This window comes from Equus quagga, chromosome 15 (genome assembly GCF_021613505.1).
Source record: "Equus quagga isolate Etosha38 chromosome 15, UCLA_HA_Equagga_1.0, whole genome shotgun sequence".
In the NCBI taxonomy this organism is placed as follows: Eukaryota; Metazoa; Chordata; class Mammalia; order Perissodactyla; family Equidae; genus Equus; species Equus quagga.
The window spans coordinates 66,834,590-66,856,499 of NC_060281.1; the positions used below are offsets into that span (position 1 = coordinate 66,834,590).

Consider the following 21,910-nt stretch of genomic DNA (forward strand, 5'->3'; position numbering starts at 1 on the left):
CTGGGCAGAGCTAAACTAAGCTGTCGAGATGTGCCATTCGAGGCTCCACATGTACGAACTCTTCTAACCTCATAACACTTTGAGGCAAAGCTGTGATTATCCTCATATCCACATGAGGAAACAGGCAGAGAGGTTGGGTAGCTTGCCCAAGCTCACAGAGCAGAAAGTGGCAGAGGTTGGGCTGGAACTCAGTGGGTCTCAGCTCTGCCCTCTTTGGGGACATGGAACAAACCCATTCTCTTGGCCACTCAGGGGTACTAAATGATGTGAGCACTGGCTGGATTCACGGCTGTACCCCCTCCCCCTCACCGGTCAGGCTACATTCTTCCAGGTTCTCCCAGTAGATGTGAGGTCAGCATCTCACTGTCCTGGCTGCTCTTCCTGAGGTGCACTCTAGTTTGCCCCTTAAAATGAAGATCCTGGCGCCTGGGAGGCGGTCAGGAAAACGGCCCTGATGGTCAGGATGGAGGATTCCAGGCAGGAAACCAGAACTCAGCATCAACTCTTACTTAGCTGACTTGGGGACCACAGAGCTGAGAAATTGAGACCCCAAACTCCTACCTATGACAATGCAGAGTCCACAGAATAAATTAGACGGTTTTGTTTGTTTGTTTGTTTAAGAGCAAACAGTAACCCCATGGTCCAGTATAAATGCAATTAAATTTTATCCAATAGTTTGATATGCACAGACCTTTTCAAAGTTATAGATATCCATAAATCACAGAGGAGGAATCGCTGAGAAAATAAACCAAACTTCAAATTCCCTGGGGGCTGAGGGCCTGGAAAAACGCATGACTTCGGTGGCTTCCTTCTGGGGGCCCTTTCAGAGACAGCGTGCTGGAGCCCATGCAGAGGCAACGGCCCGGGTCTGACGTGGACCCTGCCGCGCAGCAGCCTTCCTGCCAGGCTGGGCTGTCCTGGGCCGTGGTTTCCTCAGAGGGCAGCTGCTCTGCTTCAGGGAAAGGAATCGCTGGGACAGCCAGGCCAGCACCTACCACGCGCCGGGTCCTGCCTGGGCTCCTGCAGTGTTGGGCTTGGTAAACCAACCCGCTGTTACAGTGGCTCTGGGGCATCTCCCCTTCCTGGGCTCACCTCTTGCTGGCCACGATGGGGACCCTCCAGCCTTTAATCTGGCTCAGCTCTGTGTCAGAGACCTCGATCTGCAGGGGCAGCCGGGGCGCCCACACGGTGACGTGGAGGGGGGCGCTCAGGTGCTGGTACGTGAAGTTCACCACCGTCTCCACCTTGCCTTTCATCTCTTTGCCGTTGACAAAGACATAGTCACAGCGGTCGGACACCTGCAAAGACAGAGGGAGAGGGGACGGAGAAGTTCACCAGCCTGAAGGCCACCCTTCTTCCATTTGTCCTTTTCTCTTGCAAAGCACACATGCTTAATTTAGCTTCCTCCCAAATGCAGAGCCCGAGACAAGGATTCAGTGCAGTTGGTTTACTTGGAGGTGACCCCAGGGAGCAGGGCCAGGGAGCAAAGTGAGGGAGACAGAGGAGGAAAAGTCAATAGAAGGGTGCGTTTTTGCATTTGCTGCTGTGACCATTGGGCTCAGTTTCTCTGGGGCCTCATGAAAATCCTATTGAATTGTCCACCTAAAGGATAAGAGGCAGGAATACCATCTGCCAGCTCCTGCCTCTCCCTGGGTGAGGGACGCCCCTGTGGGTTACCTCTCCTGCACATCTGCATCTGAGAAGGAAGGCCCTGGGGCAGAGAGCAGCTTCAGGAGTGGTCTGTGCAATCACAAAGTGACCCAGGACCTGCACCCTGGGGGCGGGGCCCAGAGCTGTCTGTTCCCCAGGCTGACGTCTGCTCAGAAACTCAGTAGCATGCGCATCCCACCCCCTCCAGCCTCCTGGGGTCGGGAGGGCTGTACTGCCTTCTCTCCAGCGGGACTCCCACCGCGCCTGTACTCGCGCCTCTCACCACACCGCCCAGACAGCTCTCCAGCACAGCAGGACTCCACACCTGCAGTCGCCTTTGCGTGGGGGCGTCCTTCCCTCCCAATCTGCCTGCTTGGCCTGGTCCCTCCCTGCACCCAAGGCCTGTTTCTTTATTGAGGTTGTAATTGTTCATCCTGTGAATGGCAGCATCATCACTGACTACCAACCTGTGTTTCCCCCTGTGCTTTGCCCATTTCTAGCAGATTGTTGCCTCAGGAAAGAGACGAGACAGAGCACAAAGCACAACAAACACACAGACAAAGAAAAGAAAAATAAAGGTCTACAAGCATCTAGACTTCGTGTTCTAACCCTAAACTCTTTTTTTTTTTTTTTGAGGAAGATTAGCCCTGAGCTAACTATTGCCAATCCTCCTTGTTTTGCTGAGGAAGACTGGCCCTGAGCTAATATCCGTGCCCATCTTCCTCTACTTTATATGTGGGACACCCACCACAGCATGGCTTTTGCCAAGTGGTGCCATGTCCGCACCCAGGATCCAAACCAGCAAACCCCGGGCCGCCGAGAATCAGAACGTGTGCACTTAACCACTGCGCCACCGGGCCGGCCCCTAACCCTAAACTCTTAGGGAGATGCATCTACACACAGCCCATGGACATTCTCATCTGGCAAAGACACAGCAGGAACGTGCCTGTGTTCCCTGGGAGCAGGAGGGAGCAGCGTGGACTGGGTGGGACCATACTAGAAGCAACCCATCTGACCGAAAATGGGTGCCCCCTAGGAACCGTGAACAGAAGATTTGAAGACTAGAAGCCTCCTCCCCAAGGCCTGGGCCACAGTTAAGTCTCCCGGAAATTAGACTAGGATTAGGTTCTGCTGTCTTAATGAACTGAAAACTGAAAATAGAAATCAAGTTGGGTTATAGAGAACCAGCAAGATCCATCTTGCATGGCCAAGTTTATGGGATGTGATTTAAACTGGCCCCATGTATCCATATCAACCGCTAAGCTGTGGAATCCTTGAAGGCAAGAAGTATGTCTTTTTCATCTTTGATTTCTTGCTTCCTCACACCAGCTGCTCATGAAGCAGGAGCTCAGCAAAGTGAATAGTGAATGGATAGATGGATGGGTGGAGGGATGGATGGATGGATGGATGAATGGATGGATGGATGGATGAATGGACTGATGGATGGATAGATGGACAGATGGATGGATAGATGGATGGATGGATAGATGGATGGATGGCAGTTGGCTGGATAGATGAACAGGATCCTTTCTTCATGGTGGATGCCTGCTTCAAGACAAACAAACAAGGATCTTGAGGTGAAAGCAGATGTGGTTGGAGACAGAGATAATATGGAGCCAAGAGCAGCAGAAACACAGAAGCTAATTTGAGAGCTTCCAGAAAGCTCTCAAGCAGTGCTTCCTAACCTTTCTGGGGTCACTGACTCCTTTGAGAATACACGTAAAGCTAATTCTTGCTGGAGAAACGTGTATCCATACAATTTTGTGTAACATTTCAGAGTTAACGTAGCCAGACAGGGCTCTTCACACACCACTCAGCACACTCAGCTGTAACTGCCGGTTTGCTCAGCTGCCTCCTGTCCGGATCGTGTGTACTCTGAAAGGAGCCGCGTCTCCTCCGGGGGGTCTATGGACCCAGTTATATCACATGCGATGCTGATCAATGAAGTCCTGTGATCACCCTCTCTTTCTCCAGCTCTCGGGAACTATAAATGGCTACTCTGGGCACGGTTTTCATCTTCAGTTTGCGCTCCTGTTTGGAGGGGCAGCTGGGGAGGGCAGGGCTGAGCGTGTTTGCTCCATCTGCTGGGGACAGCGGCCTGGAGCGGTCGGGCGGGGACACACGATGGATCTTCTCACTCATGGTCAGGAGGGGTTTCAAAATATTTACATATTGATTAAGGGTGGAAACCAATTTTAGTTGGTGTCCCAGGCTTGTCATTAGCATGTAAACACTGTCCGGGATCTGGGCAGGCATTAGCATAACAGCCGAGCAAGAGTTATGTCAGTAATCACTTCTTTAATCAATGTTGTAATTTACAGACCATTGACTTTCCTCATTCGTTACCTTGCTGAGCTCCAGTGGGAGGGAACCTGGCCGCTGCAGAATATAGAAATAATTAAGAAGAATGCAAGGGTAGGAAGTTGCAAGGCGCATGATAGAGCCATTGTCACTGCTATTCCTGAAGGTGCCATAAACGTCTGGGGAAGTCTCAGGATGCATTAATCATCTCCTAAGCAGCCAGCAGTGGGAACCACGGTGGCACAAAATGAGTGGGCTCGTCTGCAAAAAAGGAACTGAAAACTCCACAGGAACCTTCTCAGTCCCTTGCCTTCCTTTCTGGGACTCTTTCTCCTCTTTCGTTGTGGGTGGGCTGCTCATTGAGAAAACTGCCCGCTGGCCTCTGCTTACTCTGGCGTTCAAACTCTCCACCCTGAACACATGGTGGCCACTGAACCAGCCACTGATGTCTGCTCTTAAAGATCTGGAGGGGCCAGAGTGGCTCACGTGGATCCTGGTTGAGCAGCACGTGGTCAGTTGACATCTTCTGTTGTCACTCAGGCCTTGGCAACTTCCTGAAGGCATCACCTGCCTCCTAGGAGAGAGGCTGGGGACCACTTTCCATGGGAAGCAAAGGCATCTTCTGCTCAACCATGGGCATCCGATGAGACTTCTGTCTGAACTCCCTCAGCCAAGAAGGTTCTCAAACTTGAGCGAGCATCAGAGAGGACTTGTCACACACACACTGCTGGGCCCACTCCCAGAATCTCAGCTGGAGCAGGTCTGGGGCGGGCCCTGTGCTGGCGTTTCTAACGAGGTCCCGGGTGCTGGTGGGGCTCCAGGTCTGGGGACGACAACTGGAGACGCACTCCCTGAAATAACACAAGTGCCCCTTCTCCTACGCTTCCGCGGTATCTTATGCATCCTGTCTGAGTCCGTCCAGGCTGCTATAACAGAATATCATAGACGGGGCGGCTAAAACAACAAGTATTTGTTTCTCACACTTCTGGAGGCTGGAAAGTCCAAGATCAAGATGCCAGCAGATCCGGTGTCTGGTGAGGGCCCTTCCTGGCTCGTGGACGGCCGTCTTCTCTGTATCCTCACTTGGTGGAAGGGGTGAGAGAGCCCTCTGGAGCCTCTTCTAAGAGTTCTAATTCATTCTAGAGGCTCTCCCGTCATCACCCAGCCTCCTATATCATCACATTGGGGGTTCGGATCTCAACATAGGAACTCGGGGGACACAAACACTCAGACCATAATGTATTCCATTCGTTATTGTAATCATTTAGTTCTCATGCTTTAAATGCCATCTCTGTGCTAAGACTCCCCAAATCCTACCTCCAGATATCGACCTGCTTATTCGACACCTCCACTTGGATCTCTAATTCGCATCTTAAACTTAATATGTTCAGAAATCAAACTCCTGCCACTTACACACACTTAGGAGACTGGAGGCTGGAGTAGAAATGGAGTTCAGACCCACAGGAAGGCGACTGACACTCTGTACCCCCAAGTCTGTGTGCCCGCTCTCTCACAGACAATCCCGGATGCTCTCATGCAGGAAGGATGCCCTGGTTCACATTTGTAGGCGCTTCTCATCATTCTTGCCCTCAGTCTTTTCTGGAGCTACAGGCGCCATGATGACCCTGTTGTGTAGAGAGGAAACTGAGGCCTGTGAGGTTGTAGCTTGCCCAAGCTGAGAGCTGAGTGGAGACCAGAAGCTTTGTGGCGGCCAGTGCAATGGTGGCGGCTGCAGGGGTTGCCGGGGGGCAGCCGGGAGACTGCGGGCAGACAGTTCCTTCATGCAGACACTGGGCAGGCATCAGGCACCCTCTCAAAGGAGAATTAAATGGCCAGAAACCTCTGCACATCCCCCGGGGGGGGGGGGGGTGTCGCCAAGGCAACCACAGGGCAGCCTGTGGGGAAAGGGGCTCAGGGATCCGGCTCGCCACACACTCCCCACCTGAGGGGCACTCAGGGCTGCCCACTCTCACATGGCCCTGACTTCCAGCCCCCATACACGTACTCGAGCACGAAGAGAGGGACTTCCATCAGTGACTGGATGCTTCATAACAACAGCGAACACTGAGGGCTTACAGGGCACCAGGAGCCGTTCTGAGAGTTCACACAAGTCACCTTGCGGCATCCTCAGCAGGAACATGAAGGGGCTACTAGTTTCTATCACATCCATATTCCACATGAGGAAATGGAGGCACAGAAAGGGCATGTGATGTGCCCAGGATCACACAGCTGGTAGTGAGTCAGGATTGAAACGCAGTCAGCCCAGGAGCCCCGCTCTTCACCAGGGTGCCCACCGGCTCTGCGTAGACTGGGTGGTTGTTTTCGAGTCTCCTTCTCTCTCCTACATGGTCGACTCTATTCCTCTTCCTGTTGGTGGTGGACCTGGCCACGTGACCAGCTTTGCCCAAGACAAAACGGACAGAAGAGACAGCCGACTAGCTCAAGCTCAGGCTTAGGAGGTGTCGTTTCTGCCGGCCCTTGTGACCTTTGTTGTGAGAGGAAGTTCCCCTCATGTAGCTGCTGCCTCTCAGCCCCGGAAATGAGACACACGCAGCCCATCACCGCCCACTTGCACTGAGCAGCCAGATGCAGCTGAGCCTGCAGGCCACTGCACAAGCTATGAGTGCAGGAGCAGGGATGAGTGAGCACTGCTGTAAGCAGCCGAGCACTGGGGTCGTTCGCCAGGCAGCATCGCTGACTGAGCGATTCTGCGAGGAGCCAGGTGAAGACGACCCTGACTGAGACTGCCAGGAGCTTCGTATCCCCCGCCCTCTCATCCCCACTCCCACAGTCCCTTCCTCGTATCCTCTGTTCTCTCCTCAGGGAGTGGGAGAGCCCTGATCCCAGGGGCAGGAAGGGCCCAGAATTCCTTCCTATCTCTGCCAGGCCCCCTTCTCCCACAGACGTGCTGGCCCGTCCAGCCCCTGAGCACAGGCTGCCCCGCCCGCAGCCGCCAAAGAGGGAGCTCCCCAGGGGGGCCCTGGGGTCCACTCAGCAGTTCCGCATCACGGAGGCGGTTCCAGCCGCTTCTCCGCCTTCTCTGGGGGAGGAGGAAAAGGGAGGCGGAGAGAGGTCGGGAGGAAGCAGTGTTTCTGGGACGGCGTCTGCGCTTCGCCCTGCACTCTTCCCGCCCCTGGCTGTGCCGCCCCCGGGCCGGCGGGCAGGGCAGGAGCTGCGCTGCGATGAAGCGCACTGTGCACTGTTTCCAGCGAGGATGCAAACGCTCCACAGCCCCGAAGCGCGCCTGGGCCTCGGCTCGGCCGTCCCTGTGCCCGGGGGCTGGCCGCGCTGGGCGGAGGCCTGGCCCACGCGGGGAGCCGGGGCACGAGGGTGCTCAGGCCACGGAAAAGCGGACTCCTCGCCGAGGGCCCCAGGGTGTGGCCAGGGGCGCCAAGCGGAGACCTCACTGCTCCAGCCTCGTCCTCACCATCTGTCACACAGGCCTCTTCCTCTAAGCGATGCTGCCTGTGGCCTACGATGCGCCGCATTCTTCCAGGGAAGCAGCACTTTGGGAGGGTGGGGACAGATGATAACAAGTAAATAAGAAAACCACATGGGCAGCAGATACCGTGAGGAAAATAAAGTAAGGAAGGATGATGGGCGCACGGAAGACCTCTCTGGGGCCCTGACGTTGAGACCGAGTCCTACCTCGCAGGAAGAGGGCCGCCCAGGGAGATTTGGGGCAAGAAAGTTCCAGGAGGAGAGAATCGACAAGAAGAGCTGGCATTTATTAAGTGTCTGTTGTATGCCAGATTCTAAGATTACATGTGTACTGACTCCCTCCGTCCTCACACAAACCATTTTGCAGCTGAGGAAACTGAGGCACAGAGAGGTCAAATGACTTGTCCAAGGTCACATAACTACTGCGAGTGGGACTTAGATTTCAAAGCAGTCGTCTAGCTCAAGAAATGCTCCTTTTTAAAAAATCACCGTTGCCAACTTAAGTGGTGAAAAGTTATCTTAGTTCTTTCATCTTTGAATTAAGAAGAACTATGAATTTAAAAAGTCAGTTCTTGAGGTCGGTGATAATGTCCTCTTCTTTCTCTCTGTGATTTCTCACCATTCCAAGACACTAACAGACAAAATTTATTAAACTGTATTTCTTTCCTTCCCTTTTTTAAAGCTTGTCTCAGATAATTAAGCACAAGAACTTGTATAATTACAAGATCAGATTTCATCTTCACGATCTCAGCACGTACTAAAAGGAACATTAGACACACCATGTTCTTTTTAAAGGAAAAAATTCTTCTTTGATTTTTAAAACAACTTTGTTGAGATATCTTTGACATATTGAAGTTGTATATATTTAAGCTGTACAACTTGATTTTTTTTTTTGAGGAAGATTCGCTCCTCCCCACGCTTCAGGGAGCTGGCCAGGAGCTTTCCGTCCATCAAAGGCCCTTCACGCCCCACTGCAGGATCTCTGGGGCCTCGAACCCGCTGTTCCAGTTAAGCAAACCCCGAGGGAGCCTCCCTCCGCTCAAGTAAGATCTGACTCATAAATAAGTGGTCTTATCTTTCGCAAAAGTCTTTTATTAGGACAGAGCCTTCCTTGCAGCCTAAGACAGGAGGTCAGAACAACCTGCTCTTCCCTGGCCAGTCCCAGGCATTCATTTCTGCCCATCGACCTCTCCCAGGAACGAACGTGGCACAGCTCCTGCCAGTTGAAGGCTCTGGGTCTGTGCTCCCCATCGAAGTTTCTGTGATGATGGAAATGTCCCACATGTGTGCCATCTAGTATGGTAGCCTCTCGCCACGTGTGTCTACTGGGCACTTGAAATGCCACCAGTACAACTGAGGAGCTGAAATTTTGACTTTAGTATTTAATTTGGTGTTTAATTTAAATAGCCACACATGATTAGTGGCTGCCATACTGGACAGTGCAGCTTTAGGGGAATCTTCATATCTATCTGTGAGGAGAACAGCATGCTCTCATCCTAGCCAGAGCCCACGAGGAGCCTGAGATGACATGGGCCTGGCCATCACGCAGATCTGGCTTTGGATCTTGGCTGTGCCACCTTGGGCAAATCACTCAACCTCTCTGGACGTCAGTTTCCTTATCTGTAAAACGAGACTTATAATAGTATCCATCTCAGACTTGCCCGGAGCGATCTCCTTAAAGTCCACATCAGAATATCCTGTAGTATCTTATTACTCTTAGAGTAAAACAAAATTCTCACCCTAGACTCCAAGGCCCTAGGCAACCTGGCCCTGCCCACATTTCTCAGCCTCAGCGCTAGTGACATTTGGGGCCGGATAATTCTTTGCTATCAGGCTGTCCTGGGAGTTGTAAGATTATTAGCAGCCTCTCTGGACTCTTTAGGAGCACCTTCTCTGAGTTGTGTCAACCAAAAATGTCTCCGCACATTGCCAAGTGTCCCCCGGCGGGGTACGGTCACCCACGGAGAGAGCCTGCTCTAGGTCTACCTGGTAATAAGAGGATCCGACAGGACCCTGTTGTCCTACACGCTTTCCGTGTATTAGTGTGTTAATACTCGCAACAGTCCCAGGAGGTCGGGATGAGTATGTCCCCATTTTGCAGATGAAAGGGCTGGGGCCCCAGAAAGACCCCATCAGTGGCAGGTGCAAGCTCTCACGCTGAGGTAACTGCCCTTTGAATCCCAGCGGGAGGGATTCTGGCGGGAGAAGGCCCTCTCTCAAAGGAACTTGCTCGCTTTGCAGTGGAGACCCCACCCTAAGCGGGCGTGGCTGGGAGTGTCCTCAGCCCGGGCGCCCAGGACTCCTGCATCCCGGGGGTCTGAGGTGGCTTCACTCTCCTTGGTTTCCTTTCATTCTCAGAACCAAAGAGCTCCTGCGGATAAAGACCTGCCAGCGTTTCTTCCAGCCCCTCGGGTATGAGCAGCAGCGATGGGGGGCTCTCCTCCCACCTTGGGAGCCAGTCTGCCCATTTTCCTGCTGGGCGAGGGGGGTCACCCATGGCAGTAATCAATCTCAGAGGCTCTTTAAAAACTGTTAAAGAGCTTATCTCTCTCAAGGACTCAGAGCCTGTGGAACCAATAGCAAATTCAGTAGGGAGGAAGTTTCCTGCTGACGGGAGCCAGAGCACAGGGAACAAATAAGGACTTTGCCCAAGAAAAACTGCCCTCCATGTATTGGCACTGATGCAGGCTCCTCCTGTCATTGGAGAAAGCCAGGCCTGCTGGTTGCCCATACGCATTACTTTTAGCTCTGCCCTGGGGTCCAGTAGCTGGAAATGGACCCTGGAGGTCAGACAGGCTGCCCTGGAAATTCAAGCAATGAACTGTTTCTTGTGATGTTTTAAATCTCAGCATCCTCACCCTGTTGTGGGTGGTGCCTAGCCCGTGGGGCCCCAGGAGCTCCCGAGGAAAGCACATGCAGGCCTGTGGACCAGGGTGGGGGCCACCAGGATGCACAGGGTGGGGTGTCCTATGTCAATCCCATTAGGATGCGGGGTGTGCAGAGGGCACTGTGCAAATGAGGGTACACAGTCAGCACCAGGCATTGACAGTCGTTATTACTCCTGCTAACTGGCCCAAATGTCCCTTTCTCCAAGACCAGCCCATCCAGTCGGCCCTCACCTCCAGGCCACCCCCGGCACAGCATCTGTGCGTTTGCTTTTCAGCCTTCACCACCACCTGCAGTGTTGTTACGTGTTTGTCTGTCAGTCTCCCTCCATCACCAGGATACCAGCCTCCCCGGAGGCAGGGGCCTCTGTTTTATTTACTGCTGAGATACCTCAAAGATGGCCAGCATCTTTTCTGAATGAATCATCATGTGATTTGTGAAAACACTGAGGGCATGGTGTCGAATCAAAGACACCATTAGTTCGTGGACCACAAGTAAGGAAACCTCTGCCAATTAATCTACGCCGTGTCATCGACTGCAAGACACATCTTTATTCCAAGGTGTTGACGTGTGGACAGATGTGCTTAGTAGACACGCTAGGATGGTTACTTGGATGTTGGATGTGCTTCTCCGTGACACGTATTTTCTCTCCTGTTCCTGTTCCTGGGGCTTTTGTTGAGCAAATCACTGCCCTTATGGGTTCTGCTGCTGTCTCGTCTCCTAAATGTAAGTCAACATAAGTCAACACAGCTGCTGATGTCCACGGGCCTCTCCCACTCAAACCTTATGACTCCTATTAACCTAAACATGAAACTCTGCAGACCAGGCTCCTCAGTGCTTGTGTTTCTTTCACACTGGACACTGGCCTGGTTTCATGTCCCAAATGCCCACCAGTCATGGGTATTCACGAGGCATTGCAAGCTGGGAAAAGGGAAAAAGTAGAAATGGGTAAATAATATGACCCATTTTTGCAAGACAAACCGTGGCAGAAAAACCCTTATATGTGTGTTTAATATATATATATATATATACACACACGTGTCTATGTGTATGTGTGTTTGCGATCATATGAGCATGAGAAAGGCACAGAAGGAGATCGCACAGGTTGTTAACACTGAGTACCTAAGGGCTGTCAAGGGGACCTGAGCTGGCCGGGGCTGCCGCAGAGCTAAGTCCTGTCCATGTTTTGGCTGCTAGGTCAAGTTCTTTACTTGATTAATAAAACTCACGAATGCTCACAGGGACCTTTTGAAGCAGGTCTCCGTGACTTTCCCCACTTTGCTAAGGAGGAGACTAGGACCGGAAGGAATAGGGGAATTGCCCAAGACTGCAAAGCTTGCAAATGGCAAAGCCAAGAAGAGCTTTTTGGAAGAAACTCTCCTGTTACTCCTGCATTTCTGCACATCTTACAAGCAGAGCCTGGACTACCATTGTCTGAATGGTCTTCTCAAGGACTTTTATACAGTGAACAGCCTGGAGGACAGAGAGAGTGTCCCTTCTGGAGCAAAGGGCAGGCATACTTACGTCCAGTATAACAGAGAGACTGTCTCTGTTTGGGAAGAAGGACAAGCAGGCTGGGGCTGCCATAACAAAATGCCATCGACGGGGAGGCTTAAACAGCAGGGATTTATTTGTCACAGTTCTGGAGGCTGGACTTCCGATGATCAAGGTGCCGGCTGGGCTGAGTCCTGGTGAAAGTCACCTTCGTGCTGTGTTGTCTCATGGTGGAGAGAGCAAGCTCTAGTCTCTTCCTCTTTTTATAAGGACACTAATCTCATCAGGGGGATGCCAGCCTCGTGACCTCACCTAAACCTAATCACTTCCCAAAGGCCCCACCTCCTAATACCCTCACGGGGGTGGGGTTAAGGCTTCAACGTATGAATTTTTGGGAAACACAAGCATTCAGCTCACAGCACTGCCCATTATAAAAGACTTGGCTTCCTGAAGCCCAGGGTTCTTCTCTTGGTCACAACCCACTACACCTGCAAGTGTCCCTGGGTCCCTTGGCATAATCCTGTGGGAACTGGAGCTCAGTTCCAATCAGGAAGATGCAGATACTCTGTTGCCCTTTGTCTCCGAACCAGGAGTCTCGTGTCTTCTGCCAGCAAACTGTGACGGGTTGACATTTGTCAGCCTGCACAAATGTCAGCGTCTTCAAGAGTTCTTTACAGAACCCGGGTCTGGCTAAATCCAAACCCTCATGTGCCTGCTGCAGAGCAGGCACTCGGTCCATGTCAGTTCCCTCTCCCTTTCTTCCTCCATGGCACAGCGAGCTGGACCAGACCGTCTCTGCAAGCATCATGGATGTCCTCAGACCCCAGACCACAGGCTGAGGCTGGGTCCTGGGGACCGAGTTCAGCTATGCCCAGCCTGCTGCTCAGACATCCTCCTCTGGTTCTGCTGACTCAAGGCTTCACGTTGCTTTGTCAACACCCGGGGGTATCAACTCTGAATTCATTTCAGGAGGCAATTTTTAGTTTGAATACGTTTATTTCCCAAAAGATACTGACTATATTCCTGGAAATACTAGCAATGGGCTCCATGTCAAACTCATTTAAGAGCAGCTAGGGCAGGTATGTGTACAACTGTGGTGAAATTTGGTTCTGGGTTTTTGGAGGCTAAACGATGGACTTCTTACCTACCTAGAAAAGTCATCAGGGCTGGGGGTGTCCTTTCAAAGGGTCACATTTATCAAGGGTCCTGGCTCTTAGGGGAATTGCAAATCAGTAACTAAGGCCAGGGATTGGCCAGGACCTGGAATGCGAGCGTGGCCAGAGGGAGGGGAGGCTCCAGATCCAAGCCCAGTGCCTCCCCCGCCCCTCCCCATCCTGGCCAAAGTTACATTTCAGCCACAAGAAAGTGGGGCGACTGTCCAGCCAGAAACAGAGCAGGGTCTCCTCAGAGCAGTGGTTCTTGGCAGGGGTGACTTATCTACCAGGAGACACACGAATGTCCGGAGACATTTCACAACTCAGGGAATGCTATAGGCATCTATTGGGTAGAAGCCAGGGACGCTTCTAAACATTCTGCAATGCATAAGACAGCCCCCAGAACAAAGAATTCTCTGGCACAAAATGTCAATAGCGCCGAGGTTGCAAAATCCTGCCTTAGAGATTAGATCTTTGCTGTGCAATCCAGCAGCCACTCGCCACATATGGCCACGAAGCACAGAAATGTGGCTGCACTTGAGGTGGGCCTATGTGTAAGACACACACTGAATTCGAAAGATGAGTGCCAGAGAAATAGGAAATATTGCATTAATCATTTTTATATTGATTACATGTTGAAATGATAAATTATATATACTTTTTTCTTGAGGAAGATTGTCCCTGAGCTAACATCTGTGCCAGTCTTCCTCTATTTTGTATGTGGGATGCTGCCACAGCATGGCCTGATGAGCAATGGTGTGTAGGTCTGTGCCTGAGACCCAAACCTGTGAACCCTGGCCACTGACGTGAAGCGGGCAAACTTTAACCACTACACCACGGGGTTGGCCCAATAATATTTTTAACATAATTGGTTAAATACATGCATTTTAAAAATTAGATTAACTTGTTGCTTTTTACTCTTTTGAATGTGACTATTACAGAACTTTAAATTCCATATTGTATTTCTACTGGACAGTGTGGTTTAGAACTTCACCTCCCCTCGTCCTCCTCCCACAGACTTTCTGGGTTTCTGTAAAACTCTTTGGGTTCAGGGCCACCATTAGCCCACGAATCACTTTGGGTGAATGAGGAAAAGGCATCCGGTCCTTGAGACACTGCCTCCAACAGTCAGAAAATGCGCGGTGAGGTACCCATGTTGTTGGAGCGCTTTCCCGCCACCTACTGGAAGGTTGCCGTGATAACAGACCATGTGGACGTCGCCCTCTGATGGTGGCACCAAGCGAGTGGGCAGTCTGCAGAGCTGGACTCCCACTTGTCTGTGCTGGCGGTGGGGTTTGCAGAGAAGGGTTTTCCAGCCCAATCTGCCCCCTCAACAGTTTGTAAGGTTCTCTTCTACTCACATATGGAGTTTTCAACCCTAGAGAAAAGACTGGTGCTGTCTGTCAGACTCTCTTTGAAGGGAAAAAAACATTATCTGGGTGCTTTCTTTTGGATCTCTACGTTTTTTTTTGGGTGTGTTTCTGGGGATTACAAAAATACAGAGAAAGACCAAATGCTCAATTTCTGGCTTGGAAAAGCCCCACACTGTCTTCTTCGCCACGAATGGTGGTGCATGACCACGGCCAATGTTGGTGGGAAAGGCCAGCAGTCAGGGTCCTTCTCTGGAGAAATGTAGACTCCGGAGCAGGGGTTTAGTGAGGCAAACTTTTCCTCGAGCGGCAAAACAGTAAACATTTGAGGCCTGCGGGCCATGTGGTCCCTGTCACAACTGCGGCACTCTCCCGCTGCACAGACGCTGCCACAGACAAGATGGACATGAACGTGAGAGGTCCTGTCCCAATAAAACTTTATTTACAAAGGCGAGGGGCTGGAATTGGCCCGCAGTTCACAGCTTGCCCTGGAGAGCAGTTGTCTCAACAGCTGTGCCGGGAGCCAGACCACCGCTGCAGATGTATTTTATGTTTCGCCTATTTTTTTTTTAAAGATTTTATTTTTTTCCTTTTTCTCCCCAAAGCCCCCAGTACATAGTTGTATATTCTTCGTTGTGGGTCCTCCTAGTTGTGGCATGTGGGACGCTGCCTCAGCGTGGTTTGATGAGCAGTGCCATGTCTGCGCCCAGGATTCGAACCAACGAAACACTGGGCCGCCTGCAGCGGAGCGCGCGAACTTAACCACTCGGCCACAGGGCCAGCCCCATGTTTTGCCTATTTTTAAAAATTGTAATTGCTTGCCAACACTGACGAACAAGGTGACTTTTACATAAAATCGAGGTTTGCAGCTCCTCTTGAAGAGACAGCGACCCTGTACTCTCCTTTCCTCATGGCCACAGCTGGCTGCAGCTGAACACAGGCTGCCCTTCTAGAACAGGACATGTCTGACTTACCACGTCACTCATTTAAATCACCTGCCTGGTCCAACACCTACTTGATGACAACTAGGTTGGCACAATGCCAAAATAAAGAGGCAGAAATGGAAAGGTCAGTGAATCGACTGGAAACGTGGTTCACATAAACCAACAGTTGAACCTGTCGCTTCACTGGGCTCAACTTTCTGAGTGAACGGGAAGCCCAAATGGGGTTCCCATCAGCTGAGCCCAGCTGGTTAATGGAGTCACTTACTTTGATGACATCCTCGTCTGTGGACTTGCACTCCACTGCCTCCGAGATATCCGTCACGACACCGTTCTCCTCCACAGAGACCACCTTGATGGGCATGGCTACTGTCTTTCCCGTGAGTATGGCAGTGTTCAGAATCGCAGTGTCCTGCCAAAAGAACCAGACATACCCGGGTCAAGCGGGCTTTTCAGTCCTGTCGGATACCAGGGGAAACCTTCCAAGGTGTGTGCCAGTCTGTCCTCGTTTAGACAAGACACCGTAGCACTTACCTTGCAAAAGGACCATTCTTTGGAACAATTTCCCAAGCACATTTAACAATTTACTTTTAGTTTATTTATGATAGTCTTCCTAACTTCCAACAACAATAAAAAATTATTTATTGTTTTTCTCAATTTCAAAGACCAAGGAGAAGTTACACATCAGTGAGATTTGGGTTGTAAGCAACAGAAATTAAGTCTGGCTGGTGTGACCAAGAGGGTACTGTGGGGGTTTGAATGAGGCACCTCCCTCTCAAGATGCCCATATTCTATTCTCCGGACTCTGGGAATCTGTTAACTTACATGGTAAAAGGGGCTTTGCAGTTGTCATTAAGTTAAGGATCTTGAGATGGGAAGATTATCCTGGATTATCTGGGGTGGCTCCAATGTCATCATGACAGTCCTCATAAGAGGCAGCTGTGCGGGTCAGAGGAAGAGGAGATGCAGCGATGGAGGCAGAGGTCACAGTGATAGGACCATGAGCCAGGAGATATGGGTGGCCTCTAGAATATGGAAAAGGAATAGTTTTTTCCCAGAGCCTCCAAAAGGACCATGGCCCCAGGGACACCTAATTTTAGCTCCATAAGGCTCATTTCTGACTTGTGGCTTCCAGAATTGTGCTATAATAAATTTGCATTAATCTGTTAGAGCAGCAACAGGAAATGCAGGTTCTTATTGGACAGACCCTGGTCTGCTCACATAATCAAAGGCAAAGCTGAAGAAGGCTTTGGACAGGCAGGACCCTAATCAGCCTCCAGGATATTGAAAAGAGGAAAGAATGGGTGGTTGCCCCAGGATGAAGTGGAATGAATGGTTTCCATGGTTTCTATCTGTGAGTCACTTTGTTTAAGATTTAAATCCTCTGCAAGGAGTCTGATTGGTTTCATTTGGGTTAAATGCCCATCTCTGATCCAGGGGAGAATGGGGCCCCTTTAACTGACACGCCTTCCAAGACTGATTCCAACAGGGAAAAGGTGGCTTAGAAAAATCAAGACGATGTTATCAGAAGAGGATAGAATGGAGAGAGTACTGCCAGGCAAACAACAGCAACCACAGATGTCCACCACAAGACCAACGAGTCAGGGACTTCTTATCCCCAAATGCCCGTGACCTGTACACCTTGGCAATGGACACCAGGCCACTGGGCCTTCACTTTTTTATGCAGACTTTTCAGCAAACCAACTGTCTTCGTCTGTTGCCCCATGGCAGCCCATTCCATCGCAGCTATGGGGACTTGTTTATCCTCTTTCTGTAGACGTCACGCTAAATGATCTGCACCATGTCTCTCCTACATGTCGTGATTTGCAAAGTGATGAAGAAAATATGTTCTCTTTTGAGTCTGTAGGCCACCACCTGCCTGCACTTTGTCCTCCTTCTCTTTATGGCCAGATGAAGATGGAAACGTGTCTATGGCTTTAGGACAACTATTAGCACTTTTTACCTTTGGGCCAATTTCTCCAAAAGTCCCTCTCCAGAAACATGCTCCACTTTGAAGCAGGAGATGCAAGGAAAGAGATTTCCTTGTTTTTTTTCCTCCAGGGAAGCAACTGACACAGAAATGACTTTCTGCATTAAACACGAGCGCAGTTGGAAGAGTCGTCCGTCATTAGGGGAGTGCCAGCCTCGCTCTCATGCTCGTGCCCACCAGCCAGCCGTTAAATAACCCTGCACCGTGTCTTCTCTGGGGTCCACAGGATTCATGGAGCTGGCGCTGCAATGTGGGCAGCTCGCACATTGCCTATTACAGGTGCTAAGAATACCGCAGAAATTCCCCAAGTCCATTTTCAGGTTCATTACAGGTAATGTGCTCAGAGTTCAGTCTTTGCATTTTCTCTCTCAGAATGGTCTTTGGCTAATGGCTTCATTAAAGCGGAATAGCCCCCCGTGGATTAATTGGGATCAGCTTTTGAATGGTCTTTGCAGTTTCTCACATGTGCACACACATCCTTCTGTACCTAACCCTTCCTGTCCCTAAACTGGATTACATCAAGATTAACGTTGGCTGGACATGAGAGTTTTTTCACTGACGAATATCAATTTCAGGAGCAGAGAACTAACAGTTGCAGAAATACCAAATGGATGAAGGAAGCGTTGGACTCCAGGATAAACTGGCTGAGACACATGGGGAAGTTCCCTGCATTAAAAGATGACTTTCCTGGTCAATAGTTCTGGTGCGTGTTTATTACTTGGTGGGCACTGGGAGTCTGGCATACTGGACCCTGCTCTGTGCTTTGCCTTCTGTATAACCTCGACCACATCTCTTCTCCTTTGGAATCTTCATTTCTTCATTTTACAATTTAGGAGTTGGGCCACATCATCTCTAACTATTTTTCCAGCTGTCAAATCCTAGACATCCATGAAGATTCAGCAGCCACTTAATGAGTACTTGCTGCGCACCTTGCATATTCTTGTCACTGGGATATAAAGGAGTGAACCAGAGTGACGAGTCCCTGCTCACACAGATGGACAGGATGGCAGGGGAGACACCAACAAGCAGGCAATCACAATGTTGTGTTCATCAGGACTCTTTCATTAACTGGGGGCAAAAATCGAACTCAAGTTGGTCTGAGCAAAAAGGGGCTTATTGCCTTGTATAACTCCAGTATCCAGTGGGAGATTCCAGCCTCAGATATTGCCAGACCCTGGTCCTCAGAACAGGTTGCAGTTGATTTCCATGTCTCTACACCTCTGGATGTTCTTGTCCTCTGTTTGGCTTCATTAATAGGTAAGCTGTGTCCATATAGTTGACCCCCAGCTCCAGGCTTCTATTCTCCATGGCTCAAGACCATGTCTTTCCCTCATGCGACTCAATAGCTAAAAACCAAACAATCGATTCAAAAAGGGGCAAGGGATCTGAATAGACATTTTTCAAAAGAAGCCATCCAAATGGGCAACAGGCACGTGAGGAAATGCTCAGCATCACTAATCATCAGGGAAATGCAAATCAAAACCACAATGAGATACCACCTCACACCTGTTCGGGTGGCTGTTATCAAAAAATCAAAAGATGACAAATGTTGGTGAGGATGCAGGAAAAAGGGAATCCTTGTGCACTGTTGGCAGGAATATAAATTGGTTCAGCCATTAGGGAAAACAGTGTGAAGGTTCCTCAAAAAATTAAAAATAGAAATACCATAGGAACCAATAATCCCACTTCTGGGAATATGTCTAAAGAAGAAGAAGTCACTATCTTGAAGAGTTCTCTGTGCCCCCATGTTCATGGCAGCATTATTCAAGGTGGCCAAGGTATGGTAACAACCTGTGTCTGTCGATGGATGAACGGATAAAGACGATGTGGTCTAGATACACAATGGGATATTATTCAGCATTAAACAACCAGGAAATCTTGCCATTTTCTGCAACATGGATGAATCTGGAGGACATTATGTTAAATGAAATAAGCCAATAAGACAAATAGTGCATGATCTCACTTATATGTGGAATCTAAAAACAAGTCATACTCAAAGAAGCAGAGAATAGATTGGTTGTTGTCAGGGGCTGGGGGTGGGGGAAAAAGGGGAGATGTTGGTGAGACGTTCATGAATAGGATGAATACGTTCTAGAGACCTAATGTGCAGCACGGTGACTGTGGTTGATATTAATGGATGGAATATTTGAAATCTGCTGAGAGTAGATCTCAAGTGTTCTCAACACACACACCAACACACACACACAAGGTTATAAAGCCTGAGCAAGAAGTGAAAATACACTCCTGAGAAACTGTGGTTGTTTGTTACTACAGCATATCCTAGCTTATCCTGTCTGATACAGAGGGAGAATGAAGTCAAGGATGATGCCATTTACTGAAACAAGAGGAGGAAGAAGCTACGGCAATAAGTTGAATTTTGAACATTTTTGTTTCAGGTACACAGTATTCCTATAATTGCTTAGCAAGTATTTAAGGTCATTTTGGTAATTTTTCATGCCATCCCTTGATGAACTGGATGCTCGTTTTAGCTCTCCAATTTAGACTTGAAATTTCCTGAGGTCAGGAAGCAAGCGTTTGCTGTGGACCCAGTGATACTCCTCCAGAATTCGTATGTTGAAGCCCTTACCCCCAGGCTGACTGTATTTGGAGACAGGGCCTATAAAGAGGCAATTGAAGTTAAACGGGGTTATACCAGTGGGGCCCCACTCCAACAGGACTGGCGTCCTTGGATGAAGAGGATGAGACGCCAGGGATGCAGCATCGGCAAGCCAAGGGGCAGAAACCCAGCCTGCTGGCTCCTTCCTCTTGGACTTCGGACTCCAGAACCATGAGAATTCAAGTTCCGTTGGCTAAGCCCCCAGCCTGTGGGGTTTTGTTACGGCAGTCCTAGAAGACTAAGAGAGTACTTTTTTTGTAAAGATTTTATTTTTTTCCTTTTTCTCCCAAAAGCCCCCCGGTACATAGTTGTATATTCTTAGTTGTGGCATGTGTGACGCCGCCTCAGCGTGGTCTGATGAGCAGTGCCATGTCCGCGCCCAGGATTTGAACCAACGAAACACTGGGCCGCCGGCAGCAGAGCGCGCGAACTTAACCACTCGGCCATGGGGCCAGCCCCACTAAGAGAGTATTTTAACATAACCCTGGACATGAAGTTGGGAAGGGGGCAGGCAGACATCCTTTATGGTGACCTGAGAAGGGGTCTGTGGTACCATGGAGAAAAGGGCAGATTCTGCAGGCATGAACCACGGGGAAGGGATGCTGTGAGAGGCGGCCCCTCCTCCTGTGGCTGGAGGATAGTATGCTCCAGGGTCCTGGAGGTCGTGAGTCTGGAGCTTCAGGGGAGGAGAAGGGAGGACAGACCCCTGGGGGTCTGGCTCAGGGGACCGGGATCCAGTCACTGAGGGAGACCCCGTGGCTGCCTTTCTTAGGTGCGTGGTGCCCTCAAGAGGTCGGAAGGAAAACCTCCTGCACCAACCTCTGACCCCGTGAATGGGCAGTTTCCAGGTCGGATTGAACTTTCTTACCTTCTCCAAATTATGGGCATAGTAACAGGATCACAGAAAATGATAGCAAACATCGCAGCAGCAGGAGAACAGGGCGGAACCCACTGGACTGGGTGCACTGGCCAGGTCTGGCTGGAGAGGCCGTTTGTCCTGCCCCAGGACTCAGAGAACGTGGTGGGATGGGATGGAGGAAAGCTTTCGTGGAGAGGTAAAAAGGCGTGTGTGCGTGTGTGCAAGTGCACATGTGCCTGTGTGTGTGTGCATGTGTGTGCACGTACGTGTGATGCTGGCATAGCAGGCACAGAGTTAGAAGTAGTTGGTTGCTCTTCTCAAACCCCTGTTCTGTCGAGGGTAATTCACAGTGACATGCCTAACATACTACTTAATGCATAAAACTGTATCGTTTTCTGAAACCAACCCAAACCCCAGCCAGACCTGGAAGAACACATCTTGTGGGCGGGTGGGAGCGGGTGCTGCCGCCTTTGTCTGCCCCGGCGCGGCTCTGGAGGAGGCCTGGACCGCAGGCTGCCCTCCGCGGCCCTCTGAGCTCAGTGTCGCGGCTGTGGCGCTCTGACAGCACACAGGGTGCGGGGCCCCGTGGCTCCTCGTAGGTTAGAACTCCCCACCAACGCTGTTTCAGACCCTCACAGAACACGACTGTTACTTGCTTTTTGTGTTATTAAATGGTTTTTCTCTGCATTTACTGTTTTTTCTCCTCCTCCACCCCCTTCTGTAATAAACCAGAGAACGGTTCTGTTTTGCTGAAAAGAATCAATACAGTAAGGTACTGAAAATCACTGTCATTTCCAGTTTGGAAAAAGCCCGAGGTTTTGGAGAAAACACCCTTTGTTGTTTGAATTGCCCTTGTAAATGGAAACTGGTTGGCCATTTTCTGTATTTTTACAAGTTGCATTTTTAGTTTTTAAATAAAGAACACTGAATTACTTCTAGAGCATTCAAAAGACTGAGGGACGTGAACTGACTAAAAACACGTCAGACACGTCTGACTGGCCAAGGGGCGGGGCATTTATCCCAGGGGTGGGTGTGAAACCACCACGTGTGCCCCTGGGGGTTCTCAAGAAGGGAAGAGGAGTGTGGGAATGGGTCACATCCAGACAATGGAAGATTACTCAGCCATGAAAAGGAATGAAGCCGGACACACGCTACCATGTGGATGACCCTTGAAAGCACTAAGCTGAGTGAAAGGACCGAGACACAA

At 50.3% G+C, this 21,910-nt stretch overlaps 1 protein-coding gene across 1 annotated transcript in view; it reads right to left on the minus strand.

Annotated features, from left to right (window-relative positions):
• TMEM132C (transmembrane protein 132C) overlaps positions 1–21,910 on the minus strand; it is a 359,277-nt gene that overhangs the window by 10,650 nt on the left and 326,717 nt on the right. Inside the window, exons 5-6 of the mRNA XM_046638721.1 lie at positions 15,506–15,649; positions 1,093–1,298 (exon numbers count right to left, since the gene is read on the minus strand). Of these exons, the coding sequence (XP_046494677.1) occupies positions 1,093–1,298; positions 15,506–15,649 (350 nt within the window). The remainder of the gene's footprint in view (positions 1–1,092; positions 1,299–15,505; positions 15,650–21,910) is intronic.